The sequence below is a fragment of the Dreissena polymorpha genome, chromosome 1, assembly GCF_020536995.1.
Source record: "Dreissena polymorpha isolate Duluth1 chromosome 1, UMN_Dpol_1.0, whole genome shotgun sequence".
In the NCBI taxonomy this organism is placed as follows: domain Eukaryota; kingdom Metazoa; phylum Mollusca; class Bivalvia; order Myida; family Dreissenidae; genus Dreissena; species Dreissena polymorpha.
In genome coordinates this window covers 109,310,148-109,326,937 of record NC_068355.1, presented here as the reverse complement: position 1 = coordinate 109,326,937, position 16,790 = coordinate 109,310,148, and the positions used below count along the sequence as shown (strand labels likewise).

The 16,790-nt window shown below is 35.4% G+C and overlaps 1 protein-coding gene across 6 annotated transcripts in view; it reads left to right on the top strand.

Moving 5' to 3' along the window:
• The first annotated feature begins 666 nt into the window (after positions 1–666).
• Positions 667–16,790, top strand: part of LOC127843786 (protein RFT1 homolog) — a 28,316-nt gene continuing 12,192 nt past the window's right edge. For 3 of the 6 annotated variants that reach the window (XR_008032351.1, XM_052373617.1, XM_052373592.1), the window contains exons 1-10: positions 667–716; positions 4,788–4,890; positions 6,353–6,555; positions 6,882–7,071; positions 7,585–7,686; positions 8,159–8,293; positions 9,108–9,237; positions 9,656–9,786; positions 14,186–14,330; positions 14,781–14,886. Coding sequence is in view for 5 of the 6 variants with exons in the window: in XM_052373617.1 (XP_052229577.1) it covers positions 682–716; positions 4,788–4,890; positions 6,353–6,555; positions 6,882–7,071; positions 7,585–7,686; positions 8,159–8,293; positions 9,108–9,237; positions 9,656–9,786; positions 14,186–14,330; positions 14,781–14,886 (1,280 nt within the window). In the remaining variant the exon portion in view is untranslated. Of the gene's footprint in view, positions 717–1,016; positions 1,183–1,216; positions 1,352–2,431; positions 2,490–4,787; positions 4,891–6,352; positions 6,556–6,881; positions 7,072–7,584; positions 7,687–8,158; positions 8,294–9,107; positions 9,238–9,655; positions 9,787–14,185; positions 14,331–14,780; positions 14,887–16,790 lie in introns of those variants that run through there. The other 3 variants (XM_052373598.1, XM_052373608.1, XM_052373620.1) reach the window with 3 other exon arrangements.

Sequence of the window (16,790 nt, the reverse complement as noted above, 5' to 3'; positions counted from 1 at the left end):
ATTAATTTTGTATTCTGACGTCTACGCTCTTGAAATAAACAACCGAAATGAAGAGAAAATATTGGAGCACATAGTGCAATTTAATATGAAAATAATTGTGGAATGTTATAACACAGCGTTCAATTAGGAACGAATTGGCTGATGAAACTAGACAGGCACACTTTGATTAATTGAAGCGTTGAGTGTAAAACGGTTTCTTTGATTAATATACAATGGTTTCATGCTCAACATTTGATTAGAATGGTTTCGAAATACAGTAGAATTTTGATATTAGCCAATCTGTACTGTACAAAGGTCCCTGGTAGAGAATCAACAAAAGCGGGAAAATGTCTCCAACATTTTATTGGCTGTTGTTAAGGTCAAGAAAGGTGAAAAGCTGAGTTCAACAGCTACACCGAAAAAAAAATCAGCAAAACTGCAGCAACACCGAGCCGGCTTCAATCAAGCTTCTGCCATGTCAATTATGCATATGAAGGTTACAATATACTAAATCTTTTTGGAGTGCAATTGCTATACTCTCTAAAAACATATCATTTATTTGAAGACACGGTTCTCTGTAGGGTCACTTGCCATGACTTAATTTTAGAATATTTCTGTGAGTATGTGGCAGGGAAAACATTGTTGTTTACTAGAAATTCACTCTTTTATCTGAAGATTGGAGACTACATAAGACTTTGACAGATGGCGGGAAACCCTCATGAAATGGATAGAAACCGGTAAATAGATGGCCGTAAAACAGTGACTTTTGATTCGTGACGAGTTATTTCTTGCATACCGCGTGACCTATCTTTTTTATTGCTTAAATCAATTCGGCTTGGAATGCTCTTCGAGAAAAAGGTATGGTTATAAGGGTCTCTATGCGCAAAAGTTTGACTTTATTTTTCGATAAAGTTATTGCTTTTACATTGAATTTGTGTAGGAAATCTTTTGGTATATTGTGACCTGAAATGCATCTGGTTTGAAGGTACGAGTTGACTTAGGTACGAGTTGACTAGCTTCGGGTTTGAAAGCTGTATTTACAACTTAGTATTTTTAACAATACACAAGATGTCAGCGCCCATACGTGGCGATTAAACATCCACATTATTGGTTATCCTGTGATCACAGACAATGATTTAACGGTGCGCAAGAAAAAGATTAAAAGTGTGAAATATAAATATAGCATCGGTCAAGGTTTCAAAGGTAAAAGATGATAAAAGAATAAGATAAGAAACCAACTACTATCATGGACGAACCATCTTTTGAACCTCTTAAATTTTGACACGTCAATTTGACTCAAATATAATATTGGAAATAGTACTCTATTTGATAACTAACTTGTTTCTACATGGCTGGCAACTTTAATTGCTATGTAAATCCTCTTGTGATAATAGATTTTTGCAAGTTTCCAGCACATCCATATCATGTAAAACTATCAATGCCGCCAAAACAACGAGTACCTGCTTTCAAACCCTTCAGTGTACACCATTAAAAATAAATAAGTCACATGTTTATACCATAGTCACGTGACTTATTGCAGCAGCCAAAATGTGTAAATTGTCAGGCAAAGTTGAGAACAAAAATTAGACCATGTTTTTATAGGTTTTTTTTAAAGGAAAATCCTTGTACATGTAAAAAGCATAAAGAAATACGATGATATTTATGTGTTTTATGATTATTCTACTTATTCTAACTGTTTTTGACACATTTTTGTTGATTTGCCGCTACGAACCAGTCGTCGTAAACAAATTACTTATACACAAAAAACGGTGGCGCATGCGAATAAAATGTAAACAAATAAGGGTTCGAAAAGAGGCGAGGTTCGAGAAGAGTAGTCAATATAAATTGCCGCCTTAAGAGTCTTTTGATGATTTTTTCTTTGGCAGACTCTTGGCGTCAATAGTCCACTCTATCTTTTTAATAGCGAGAGTTTTCCTTCTTTGTCTATATTGATGCGCAAGGAATTTGGTGCGCAACATTCAAGCCCCGATATCAGACAGTTAATATCAACGGATTGCAATAATATTTACATACCTGTGTAGATAATTCATTTCTCAATAATGTTCCGTAAGAATTATGTTATGACTCTTTCAATTTTGCACGTCTGACCAATTTAAATCAACACACTACTCACATTTTCAATTCCAATCGCTGTGCCCGCTGTATACGGCAGGTAGATTTTAATCGATAACGCAGCCTATTACACCGTATGCCTTCTTCTGATTGGTTGATATTTAAATATTTCATAACATGGCGAGAGGTCAGTGATTGTATTGCGATTTAAGCAGAAGTTTAACTGAAACAAATTATGCCTTTTAACTTTAATTCGACGCTATTTGAGGTAAAAATGGACTAATTAACTAAAACTTTATGAGTTGGTTATGTTCTTTTGCAATTTTAAGCATATTGATATAATAGTATTGTATTTAATTTTCGTTATGGTTTTTGCAGACCGGAGTTTCAGCGTTCAGATTTATTCTGAACGCGAATTATTTCAGCTACGAGAAGAGGTACTTTAACGATACTATCAACTTGCCAATAGAGAATCACATGCCAAAAAATGTTAAATATTTCCATTAGAATTTTTTCTTTTTGGCTTTTGTGTATATATGACAAGATGTTAAAATAAATGCTATTATATCATTTTTCTGTATTATTATTTTGCCGCAGTAAACTTCCTATTGTTTGCAAAAATGACCAATGAAAGTACGACAATGTAAAAAATATCATATGATCACAAAAACTATACAATAAATTTAATAAACAGTTTATAACGCTGTCATTTAACCATATTTCAGATTTAAAAAGGTTTCATGAAAAATAAATAAACATTATCTGTAATAAAGTGGTGTACACAAAAGCACTCACTATTGCCAATAAAGGATCACTATTTACAGCATAATCTCCCCTGTCAGATAAACAGTTGGAGCATCTTTTCACAAATTTGTAAAATTTTACATTTATTCAAGGGACACACTATGCAACAATTGTTTTTGATTTGATTATACTTGTTCATGAAATACACAATAGTGACCCCCTATTGGCGAGTTGACTGTACCCTCCATCAGAGTGACCAATCCAGCTTGCGTAGCGCTGCCAGGGTATGATACCCCGCTGGCACAGCTCCCTCCTCATTTGGAAAAGTAGTAGTTGGAAGTGGTATCCCCTAGAAGGGTTGGGTCGACAGCTCCCTCTTGAAGGATACCAAGTAGGGAGTCTCAGCGGTGCTGGCTGGTAGTTTATTCCACATCGGTATAGTCCGTGGCAAGAAGCTGTACTTAAAGGTGTCTGTAGATGTAGAGTACTGCCTGTATTGGTGATTATGTGGTTATTATGGTGGCTTGCCGCTCTTGTCCTGGAGGTAACTGGTGTCAACACGGACTCTAGATTACAATATACACTCCGTGGTGTCAAGTACTTTGAAGCTGGTAAATCGACTAAGTTGTTGATGGAATTTCCTTCAATTTTGTAGTAAATCATATATTTTATCCAAACGCTCTCTAAAACTAAAGGTAAAGCAAATGTGTTCAGTTATTAAAAAGTGGTCTGCATTTGCTTACGTACAAATTAAATGTACTGTTGAAATGATACAAATAGATGGTCCGGATAGTTATCAATTTTGGATATGTGAACAATCCACTCATTTTACCAGAGTTAATTTTGATCAATTATTTGTATCATTTAAGTTATACATTATCAACATGTACATACTTCTTAGTGTAATATATAAATTAATATTGATTGGCTTAAATTCTCACAAGACAGGGCACCCTCTGGCTCAAAATTTTATGTAGCCAAATTTACCTTTTTATGTCTTAATTCTTATTATTTTGGATATTTTATGGGTGACAATGTTGAAAACCTTGTAGCCAAATGGAATTTTTTGTAGCCAAATTTCCTTATTTGTTGACAATGGCAGAGTAAGCACTGCAAGAAAAAGCAAACAAAAAATTGTTATTTAAAAAATAACACACTGCATCGGCCCGTTTCCGTCATAACAGCCCAAAGGCCATTACGCAGCTACAGCCAATTAGATGTCCGACCCAGCTCTGTTTATTTTACATATCATACTTTTTTGTTCCTTCATATTTGTCCTTACCAGCTTTCCTTAATACTTTTATTTTCATTCAATTGTCAATTGATTACGCAATTTATGACATATCTCATGTGATGTAATTTTTATGACAAAACACAGTTTTAGCAAGACTCTCTGGATTTTGGGGACAACAATTCTGTTATGGAGGATTTTTATTTAACAGTTAAATATTTTTAAGCATCGAACAAATCCCAAACATATTTTGGATTGTATGTTTGTCATACATAATTAGGAATAAATTATTGTTAGTGCTCTGACCAGTCATTTAATTGCAAAAATCTTGTTTTTGGTGAATGTGGTAAGCATTCTATACATTTATATATCATTTAACCCTTTCCCCCTTAAGAAGCAAAGTGAAAATGGCTTTTGAAACCAGCATAAAACCAGAACAGCCTGCGAGTAACATTTTGTTACTATTTATAGTAATGATAATTATGTAATATTGTTATTTTATTTGCATTCTTTAAGTAGAACTGTCAGATCGTTTGGTCTACCGGTACATTTTTTCTAAGTAATTCATGATGTAAAATTGTATACATGTACTTTAGATTTTAATACCAATTTGCACCATTTTTTCCAAATACATGTGGCCATGATTTGACATAATTTGTTATTGGGGTTCAAAATATACTATGCGTATTGCAAATCATAAAGTTTTATCTCATTCATTTAAATCAACAGGTTTACTAATCACATAATATTTTATTTTAAGAATGAAACAATCTACAGGTGGCACAAACAGTGGATCAAGCCGCAGCAATGACAAACTTTTGTCGAGTGCAGTCAAGTCAGCCTCGTACAACATGGTTTTACAGGTGATTTGATACAAACAATTCAAAGCAGCCTCTTTTTGCTTTAATGTCACGATATCAATATATAGTTCCTATTTACTGAAGGCTTGCAAAAAAAGATTACTCCCGCGTTTGTGCCTCAAGGATGCAAAAAATGCAGTCTCTGCAAAACTTTCAAATTCCTCGTCATGGAGAGGGGCTATTAATCATTACTGTTACAAACTCTAATTTTATTAATGCTTAACTGCAAACCTTGAAAATCCAAATTTGTTAGTGACGTTTGATGTACGAAGAGTTAAGTTTTGTTATTACTCAGGGTTTTGTCTAGCCATTTTAGGGAAAGGAGTCTGGTCAAATTGGGATTATTTGTCAATAAAAGTGGCAACTTTGGGAATTTTTTATTGACAAAAAGGACCAAATTGGGATTTTTTTATCAACAAATATTGACTCAACAGGTCTGTCTTTTCCTGGCCATATTGGGGGAAAATCATATAAATTATAGTTAGAAATTTTGCTGGATGTTTGAAACATAAAATTGAGATAAAGAGTCTATTAATCATAAGTCATAAGATACTTCTTTTGGAAATTGGGAATTTTCGTTATAATTTCAATTTTGGATCAAGGCCGTTTGCTTTGGGATCGGGGCAGTTTTATGTCCTTTTTTACAAAGCAGAGAAACGCCTGGTACTTGACCTGTTATTGTGTTGTTCTTGTTTTCTCTTGTTAGGAAATACATTGTATTTATCAAATGCCAAAGCTCTTGCCACATTTATAGAAAATGTTAACAAGTTGCCTAATGAAAAAATACTGCTCGTACAGAAATTTGGACATATTTGTATATGTTATTTGATTTTTTTTTTAAATTAGTGTTATTTTATTCGCTTGGCTGTTTTTTGGAGAAAACCCGAGGTATTGTCATAGCTCGCCGTCCAGCTTCTGCCATCTGCTGTCCGCGTCGTGCTAAAACCTTAACATTGGCTCTAAAATCAAAGTGCTTCCACCTACAACTTTGAAACTTCATATGTAGCTGCACCTTGACGAGTTCTACATGCCACATCCATTTTTGGGTCACTAGGTCAAAGGTCAAGGTCACTGTGACCTCTAAAATAAAACTTTAACATAGTTTCTTTTCTTCTTCTTCTGACAAGCTTTCATTTATTCAACAATGCATCCACAGCCGAGCGTTGGCACCCACTATGCGATGCTCTTGTTGTATAAATTATGAATATAAGGGAATAATTAATGATCAACAGACTAGCCAACATTTACCAACATCATTTGTAAATCAAGCATGCCTTTCAGTGAAAACATCCTGGTTTTTTATGATCAGAAAAAGTATTTTTCTATAAGACAAATTATACTGCAGGACAAATGTTTGGTGAGGCACTTTTGTCCTGTAAACTCTTCTTGCCAAGTGGCTCTGGATATATTGTTCAATGCCAGCTTGATTTAAATAAAGCTTTTGTTCCTTTTTTTAAAATAAAAGCTCTTGCTGAGGGTCCTGACATTTGCAATCAATGCTTTTGTACTGAGATTCATCTCGCGAGACATGCTTGGTGTGGTTAACGTCAGACTGACTTTGCTGTATTCCACCACGTTATTCCTGGCCACAGAGGCTTTTGACAAGGCATGTCTAGGCAAATTGGAGAAGCAAGACTGGTCAAAAATCATCAATCTCATGTGGTGCACGTAAGTACGTGTATTTATATTTGTGATTTAAGAGGTTAAAATGGTGGGATTTTTATTAACCTGTTTTTTTATCAGTGTATTTGTCTCATGGTTTATTTTTTGTGTTTGTATGAGTAAAGAAAAAGGGTATTACTAAAAGCCTTTAACAGTTTGTACAAAAAGTTGTATTTAGCTTTTAAATTTGTAATGTTAGAACTTTAGAAGTATTTAAGAGTTATAATTTCTTGAGTAAATATATGTATAGTACAGTTTACTTGCACAAAAATCCTTGAGTCATTTTATGACACTTATCTAAGTAACACTTGTTATTTCTAAATGCATCACAGAGTGCCAACAAGTCTTGCTCTGGCAGCCTTGCTGGGTTGGATATGGATCTACCTGCTGGAGGTACCTGACAGCAGCATGATGCCCAGCTATGGACTTGGTGTGGTCAGCTTTGCAGTGTCCACTGTTCTGGTCATCTTGTCCAGACCGCTGTACATTTTAGGACAGAAGTGCATGTTTGTAAAACTAAAGGTATCATGTTGTTAACAAAAATAGCACTTTTGCTATTATTTGTTGAATGAGCAGGAAAGACCACAGTTTTGAGTAAGCGCTTATAACAGAAAATGTATGTTTATAATTGCTGTCTTCATATCTTTGTTCATATGATAGATTTTCTGTAATTACCAGTAATTGTCTTCATGCATTTCAGTCTGCAGGTTTGAAAACCAATTCATGCTATTTGTGTACAGATAAATTTAAGGGCTCTATATGACTCACACAAGTTGCGATCATAATTGATTTGAAAATAAAAAAAACATATATTTTACATCACCCCTATTTCAACTCTGAATAGCAGTGGGACTTTGGAAGTGCGTAATACATATGGTGCCCATCTTGAGAGTTGTTTGTAACTGGTTTTATCCAAACTCATGAAAAGTCTCTTCCCAGTGAAACCAAAATCCAGTATTTCCCAAGAAAAATACCGAAGAGTCTGTATAAGTTACTAAAATATGTTGGTAATTCAAAATGCTTTGTACACTTTAGGTTGTGTCGCAAGGGATAGCTGAGCTCTGCAAGTGTGTTCTGACAGTCATTCTTGTGCTTGCCTTTCCTCACTGGGGTCTTATCAACTTTGCAGTGGCTCAGGTATGTATTTTTACTGAATTAGACCATGTCCGGGGTAAATGTTGCACATTAGAAATAGCAGATTGCAGATGTTGCTTTCTGTAGACCTATGTGTATTAAGTATTAATACTTTAAATCAAATAATCATTTTATATTTATAATTTTATGTGACTTAGAGTCACCCCGTGCAACAAAGTAGAGGGGTACACTGGATTCACCAATGAAATCTGTCTAAACAATTAGTGTATGATAATAAAAATTGCATATACACAACACAAGTTTGAATGTTGTATAAGGACAAAATCAAGAAGTACATACAAAGTTTTGTCAACAGATATATGGAAAAACAGAGGGAGAAACAGATGTGCTTGGTGAATCCAGTATGCACCCACTGCTTTTTGTGAGTAGTGTAATAAGTGACAAACCTCAATTAATAAAAAATACACTCTGTCTCACCCATTTTGAACTTACAAGAGATTATATTTATTTTCAGGTTGTGTATGGTTTAGTCACTAGCGTGGTTTACTACAGTTATTTTGTATACTACATCAACAGACAGGTCAAAAAGGATGAAGATTTTCCATTGACATCTGTAAGGGAGATGTTTCCAACATATAGATCTGATAAAGTAAGTGAAATAAAGGGACTTCTGCACAGGTTTTAATTGCTTTTTAAGTATTTATAAATGTTATAGGGAAGAACCAGATGAAATAAAATATTTGCTGTCCCCACTGTTGGAACCCCACAACCTTCGTTATTAACATGCTGCAACTTGGCAGCAAAGGCTTTAGAAGATAGGGGAGCATTTAAATACTTTTCGAAAGAAATATTTGAAATATACTTATGAAAAGCATTAAACATTCTTTATTAATTAATATTTTTTTAATAAACATCGTCCATAAACAAAAAAGTGTTTTAAAAATTCTTATAAATGTTACTGAGCTTCTTTGAATGTAATGTTTACAATCAAGTTTTTAATCTATGACATTTTTTATCATTGTAATTGTACCAATCTGTAAATGCCACCCTTTATTTACAGGTTGCACAAGGCTCGTTTTGATAATTTTAAATGGAACTTTCACATAAGGCTAAGTCAACATCTAATTCTAAAGCTTCATGCACAAATAAGTATGTTTAAATTAAATATACAACAAAGGTTATTTTTGGTTATGGCAACAACTGATGGCCACCTGACCAGGCATTACAATATAGTAATTCAACATTTTACAGAAATATGAATATAATTGTTTTAATGCTGTCTTTATGTGCAGGTAAACACTTAATTAGGACTGTTCAGTGTCTATACAACTTGTAAACATAAAATAAGCAATGTTGTAAAAGTTTAAATTGATATTACAGACAACAGCCTATTTGAAACAGTGAACAGACTGGTATCCATCGCAGAGTCAGTGTGAGTGCCATGATTGTGTTTGTTCCTTCAGGCTTTTGTAGACAGTACACAGGCCTGGCTTACCATGAGCATATTCAAGCAAAGTTTCTTAAAGCAACTGCTGACAGAGGGTGAAAAGTTTGTCATGACATTCTTTGGGGTCCTCAGCTTTGCAGATCAAGGTTTGGCAACAAAATCTTACAAACTAATTTTCTCATGTTATTAGTTCCTGTTTGATCTAACAGTATATGCATGGGATGTTGTGTCCCATGCAAGATCCACATCCATAACTCAAAAGTCAAGGCTACAATTATGAGTGTATGTTTTCTTGACTGTAACTTTTTTAGATTGTGAAACATGGAGACGCAGAAGTCTGAAAGATTTCGAACATTTGAGTCAAACTTTTAATTATTGTGTATAATGACATTCTTTAAGAAGGCAAAAAAGCTCTGGTTCGGGTATTCCAATGATAATATTTCATGGTCATATTTATCGACCAACTCTATCCAGAAAAAAAAAAGTTTGTACATGTATTCATTCAATTTTTTACCAATAACAGTCTGTATCTAAGTTTATACAATTGTACATGTATTTGTATAGGTGTATATGACCTTGTGAACAACCTGGGTTCCATGGCAGCCAGGTTTGTGTTCCAACCTATGGAGGAAAGTGGATACCTGTTCTTCTCACAGCTCTTAGTACGGGGGGAACCAGTTACCAAACAGAAACAGGTAGTATTGTAAAGAGACTTGATTGCTCTTCCCTGTCAAAATATTATCATGAAGTTTGAATTGCTTGTTTGTTATTTTTTCGTAATGAGTCAGCCGGCAGTCAGCTTGATATACTGGTCATGTATGTTTATGTGTGTGCATTGGTTGAGCTTGTCACAGATTGATATACTGGTCATGTATGTTTATGTGTGTGTGCATTCTTTGAGCTTGTCATCATGTTATCATTTATCATGCAATTATCAAATTGTCACTAATGTCAATGTTTTAGAGACAGTGGGTTGAGATTAAGACCCATGTCTTTTGCTTATGGGCAAAGGTCACACTTGGAGTTACGGTAGATGTCAAAAGATGGCATAATACAGCCTCTTAGGCTGTTAATGATAACAATCACCATGTTATTTTTAAATACTTTGAAACTTATGTTATTTGTGAGACAACAATGCTCTTAGATTTTTTTTCGGTCTTCTCAACCACTTAATAAAATATCTAATGATACATTCAAGTCTGAAGTGTTATATCATACATTATGAACAATATCCATTAATTTAAGACCCAACCAGTTTGCCCGATTTTATGTAGCAACAAAATGCTATGTCAACAAATTTGAATTAATTCACAGTTTATAAAAACAAATGTTTACCATGTGGACATTGCTAGTTGGGTGGAAGACTTAAAGGTCAAGATCATTCAGAAAGGTCATATGTAAAAAATTGCAATGATGCATTTTGTCATCACGATATCTTGGTCAATCAGTAGGCAATTTGTATTTACAACTGCAAAATGTATACACATTTAAGACATTTTTAGCATTATCATTGCCTTGTATTCCTGACTTTTATATTGCATGAACATTTTGTTAAATGATGATGTCATTTTAAGCGCTGTTCTTCATAAAACAGCACTTAAAATAGTAGTATTTTTATTTTGGCACTAATACACAAATCGCAAAATGTATCTGCATTAAAGGATATACAAGTTTGTAGTTGCTTAAAAAGACAAAAACCCATCTTACACGCATCATGTTATAAAAAGAGCTCATTTCAGTCTTAAAGTATTTAGAAATTTAGAATTAATGTTTAAATGCAAATACCAAGAATATTTCAGAGGAATTATTTAATATATTGGCCCCTTGTTAAAACTCCATCCCCTACTATTTTTGAATTGTTCAGCATATGAACTTAAAACAGCATATATAGTATTATCGCTTCAATAATCCATATTTTGAAAAGCATTTATACAATTTTAATGTAAATATACATCATTTTGTGAAATTATACAATACAAATTAGATTTTTTTTAATTTCACTTGCAAATCTTCAATATATGTGACAGTCGTGTCTGAAGAATGTTAGCTTGTTACAGGTATTGACTGATGTATTCTTTAAGTGACCTTGTGCAAGAAGCCTTATTGTGTCACACTGCTACTAGTGCCTGCCTAGAAATGTATAATTGAGACACACTGCTACTAGTGTCTGTCTAAAAATGTATAATTGTGTCACACTGCTACTAGTTCCTGTCTAGAAATGTATAATCGTGTCACACTGCTACTAGTTCCTGCCTACTAGAAATGAATAATTGTGTCACACTGTTACTAGATACTGCCTAGAAATGTATAATTGTGTCCCACTGCTACTAGTGCCTGCCTAGAAATGTATAATCGTGTCCCACTGCTACTAGTGCCTGCCTAGAAATGTTTAATTGTGTCCCACTGCTACTAGTTCCTGCCTAGAAATGTATAATTGTGTCCAACTGCTACTAGTTCCTGCCTAGAAATGTATAATTGTGTCACACTGCTACTAGTGCCTGCCTAGAAATGTATAATCATGTCACACTGCTACTAGTGCCTGCCTAGAAATGTATAATTGTGTCCCACTGCTACTAGTTCCTGCCTAGAAATGTATAATTGTGTCACACTGCTTCTAGTGCCTGCCTAGAAATGTATAATCATGTCACACTGCTACTAGTGCCTGCCTAGAAATGTATAATTGTGTCTCACTGCTACTAGTACCTGCCTAGAAATGTATAATTGTGTCACACTGCTACGAGTACCTGTCTAGAAATGTATAATTGTGTCACACTGCTACTAGTTCCTGCCTAGAAATGTATAATTGTGTCACACTGTTACTAGATACTGCCTAGAAATGTATAATTGTGCCACACTGCTACTAGTTCCTGCCTAGAAATGTCTTATCGTGTCACACTGCTACTAGTGCCTGCCTTGAAATGTATAATCGTGTCACACTGCTACTAGTGCCTGCCTAGAAATGTATAATTGTGTCACACTGCTATTAATGCCTGTCTAGAAATGTATAATTGTGGCACACTGCTACTAGTGCCTGTCTAGAAATGTATAATTGTGTCACACTGCTACTAGTTCCTGCATAGAAATGTATGATTGTGTCACACTTCTACTAGTACCTGCCTAGAAATGTATAATTGTGTCCCACTGCTACTAGTTCCTGCCTATAAATGTATAATTGTGTCACACTGCTACTAGTGCCTGTCTAGAAATGTATGATCGTGTCACACTGCTAGTAGTACCTGCCTAGAAATGTATAATTGTGTCCCACTGCTACTTGTGCCTGTCTAGAAATGTATAATCGTGTCACACTGCTACTAGTGCCTGTCTAGAAATGTATAATCATGCCACACTGCTACTAGTGTCTGCCTAGAAATGTATAATCATGCCACACTGCTACTAGTTTCTGCCTAGAAATGTCTAATCGTGTCACACTGCTACTAGTGCCTGCCTAGAAATGTATAATTGTGTCACACTGCTACTAGTGCCTGCCTAGAAATGTCTTATCGTGTCACACTGCTACTAGTTCCTGCCTAGAAATGTATAATTGTGTCACACTGCTACTATTGCCTGCCTAGAAATGTATAATTGTGTCACACTGCTACTAGTGTCTGCCTAGAAATGTATAATCGTGTCACACTGCTACTAGTGCCTGCCTAGAAATGTCTAATCATGTCACACTGCTACTAGTGTCTGCCTAGAAATGTATAATCGTGTCACACTGCTACAAGTGCCTGCCTAGAAATGTATAATTGTGTCGCACTGCTACTAGTGCCTGCCTAGAAATGAATAATTGTGTCCCACTGCTACTAGTGCCTGTCTAGAAATGTTTAATTGTGTCCAACTGCTACTAGTGCCTGCCTAGAAATGTATAATTGTGTCACACTGTTACTAGATACTGCCTAAAAATGTATAATTGTGCCACACTGCTACTAGTTCCTGCCTAGAAATGTCTTATCGTGTCACACTGCTACTAGTGCCTGCCTAGAAATGTATAATCGTGTCACACTGCTACTAGTGCCTGCCTAGAAATGTATAATTGTGTCACACTGCTATTAATGCCTGTCTAGAAATGTATAATTGTGGCACACTGCTACTAGTGCCTGTCTAGAAATGTATAATTGTGTCACACTGCTGCTAGTACCTGCATAGAAATGTATGATTGTGTCACACTGCTACTAGTACCTGCCTAGAATGTATAATTGTGTCCCACTGCTACTAGTTCCTGCCTATAAATGTATAATTGTGTCACACTGCTACTAGTGCCTGCCTAGAAATGTATAATTGTGTCACACTGCTACTAGTACCTGCCTAGAAATGTATTATTGTGTCACACTGCTACTAGTGCCTGCCTAGAAATGTATTTTTCCCCAGCTCATGTTCTCAATGGGCTTTTGATGAAAATTAATTCCTAAACCTGCATTGATGCTACGCTTTAACTGTCTACAGTTTTAACAGGCGTAATAGTCAATGATGATTTACGGATTTAATTGTTTGTTTTGAAATATGAATGCGTAAGGCATGACAGTAAATAAGATTTACATGGTGGTATGCCTATTAATAGCTCTGCTTAAGGTTGGTTTTACTTAAAAAAAATATACAGATCAGCAGCTGGTCCACCTTTAGGAAATGTCTGAATTTGTTTGATAAAATATCATTGGAAATGGCAATATGTATCTGATCTAATACATAGCATCAACTGCAATACATAGAAGTTGTTAAGCATGGCATATAAATGACAGGAATGGCATGAGGCATAGAAACAGATGACTGCGAGGCTTTCCAGGCCTTGTAATATTTTATTATTATCAGTATGATCAACTTCTTTAGCCATTATTAACTTATCTAATTATCTGCATATAGGGGAATGCAAAGAAATATGTCAACATGCACTATTCAATTAGTTTCCCAGTTCAGCGCAGGGATTTTTAATTTCGAAAAAAAAAATCATGTAGTAGTAAAAATTTAATGAATAAAAAAATACATGTGTGCCAAATATAGAGATTGTTTTAAGATAAAGTTAACACTTTTGGTTGTTATCCTATTAATTTAGCTGAAGAAATGTGGTGCAAATTACTAGATGTATTTCAATTCTTGTAGGATTCCTGCACAATGGCAGTGGAGGTGTTGGCAAGCTTCTTGAAGCTTGTCATTCTGCTAGGGGGCATCATTCTGGTGTTTGGTATGGCCTACTCCTTCCTAGCCTTAGACCTTTACGGGGGATCTATACTGTCAACAGGGGCAGGTAAAACTCATTGTGGTGTTTGGTATGGCCTTCTCCTTCCAAGCCCTAGATCTGTAGGGGTGGGAGGTGGGGGGGGGGGGGGGGGGGTAGGTCTACACTGCCCACAGGGGCAGGTAAGAAGGTATGTGTTTACTGAGAATGCTTGTACTTTTATTTTGTGGGCACAAAAAGTCATTGACATTCAAAACAATTGTTGCACATGATGACTTTGGTTCATAAAGTGTTCAAAGCTGAAGCTTTGTTTAATTGTACTAGTACAGTAAAACCTGTGGTAAGCAGGCAGCGAAGGGACATACCCATAAATGGTAAATGGTTGTTTTTACCCCCCCCCCCATCTCAAAACTACCATGTTATATACTTAATATATTATTTGTGTCAGTTTTAGGCAGAATATCAATAACAGATCTACACATACCTGAGCTTTGTGCCTTATTTTCACAATCTGTGCAGGTCCTGTGTTGCTGCGATGGTACTGCCTGTATGTGCTCATTATAGCTGTGAACGGCATGACAGAATGCTTCGTATTTGCCACCATGAGCAAGGCTCAAGTTGACATGTAAGTAGCCTTTCTTAGAAAGTCAAGTTAACATATTATTATTCCCTTCTTTTTGGATATTTGAGTGGGAGTACATGTTTATTTGAGTTAATCTGTCTGCTGGTTGGATGGTCAGCTGGTTACTCTGTCTGAATAAAATGTTATAATAAGGGTCCCCCCATTCCCTTCAAAGTAGTGAGGGTATATTGCTTTGCATTTGTCCATTAGTAAGTCTATCTGTATGGGTATTGGTAGACCTTTTGCATGATTGTTACTTGGTTGGAAACGAAGACGTTTAAGGATTTTGAGGTCAACATGTCAAAGGTCTAGGTCAAGCAGACAATTAATTTATTTCCACAAAATATCTTGGGAATGTGTTAACTGAAGAGCACAAAAAATGGTAAAGCGGCTACTTCTAACAGGGCCAAAAGTTAAAACATCAACTTTGATAAAAGGGCCACAGCCTTTTTTCGGGGGAAAAAAGACAAAATTTTCTGGCTTTGGGGAATGAAAAATACTGAGGTAGATTGGAAATTTAGTGAAAAATGCATGATTTTAAAGAAATTTGTGAAGGGGGAAAGGGCCTTTTTGGTTAAGGGGAAGAAAAAGAGGCCCATTGCGAAGAAGGTTATTTTGGCCCTGTCTAAGAAAGAGAAAAACACCAATTATTTTATGGTCACAAGGTCAAAGGTCACATGGTCTTGTTACAGGAAATTTGTTTTAGCACTATTTGTTTGAACTATTTGACAGTCAGTCATATAAATTGTTATAATGATTACATCAAAGGTAAAGAATACCCATTTTGATTTTGAGGTCATAAGGTTAAAGGCCAAGGTCAAATAAGCTTGTATAAAGAAATTTTGTTTTTCTTGATATAAAGAGAAAGCGTTGACCTCCGATTATTTTTATTGGTATACTCGTTACTTTTAAGAAAATGGTGACAACTTATGATTTTTGAGGTCAACAGTTCAAAGGTCAACGTCACAAGGACTTGTAACAACAAATTATTTTCCACGTAATAACTTGAGAATGCTTTTATCTACCATCCTACAATTTCACTCCCGCTGAACTACGTTACAATGAGAGGTGCGCCTGAACGACAACACGATACGGCGTCATAACTACAACGGTTACGGCGTCTTGACGTGTCCCTTTTTTATATTGACATTTATAGGCATACACACGCGTTGACAAGGTAAAGTCTTTGTTTAAACTTACACGTAAAAAGGGATATGGCATTTATTTCCATTTAGTAATGTTTCTTAACTCGCTACCTAAGCTATAAGAGGCATTTTCTAGCGTGACATCATAATAAAAGAAAGAAGTTAAAGTTCAAAACATAGAAACTCCAATTAATTCGTTGTTTCAGGCTTGCAGTATCTGTCACGATGATTATTTTCAATGATTTGTATCAAGTTCACTCTTTTACAAACATGTGATGCCCATGTGTATACTATTATTGGTGATTTCAATCAGATTTTGCAAAATAGTTGTAGCATGTCAACTCCGTGTACATGTTACGGTATCTTCTCTTACGACTAAGGCATGTTACGGTGTCTTCTTTACAGCGTTACAGCGCCTGCAGGAAGGCAAAATTACAAGCATGGAGATTTCCTTCCTCGATTCAAGCATTTTGGACGAGAGCATTGAGGTCGTGATTGACTTTTATGATGTGGGCTTTTTATGGGTGAATTAATTTCAATTTTCCCAGTTATGTCGTTATAATTCACTGAATCAGATGTGATATCTTTACCGCAGATGTTAAATGTCCGCTTTTTATATTTGATACTTTGTCCCTGTCGCGTTTCAATGATAAATGCCACTTTTTGGGTTGGATGTTCTGATAAACAATGGTGTATAGCCTGGCTGTGCGTTTCGGCAATCTTCCTGCAGTATGCACAGCAAAGATCCTTCAAGGCCATGCT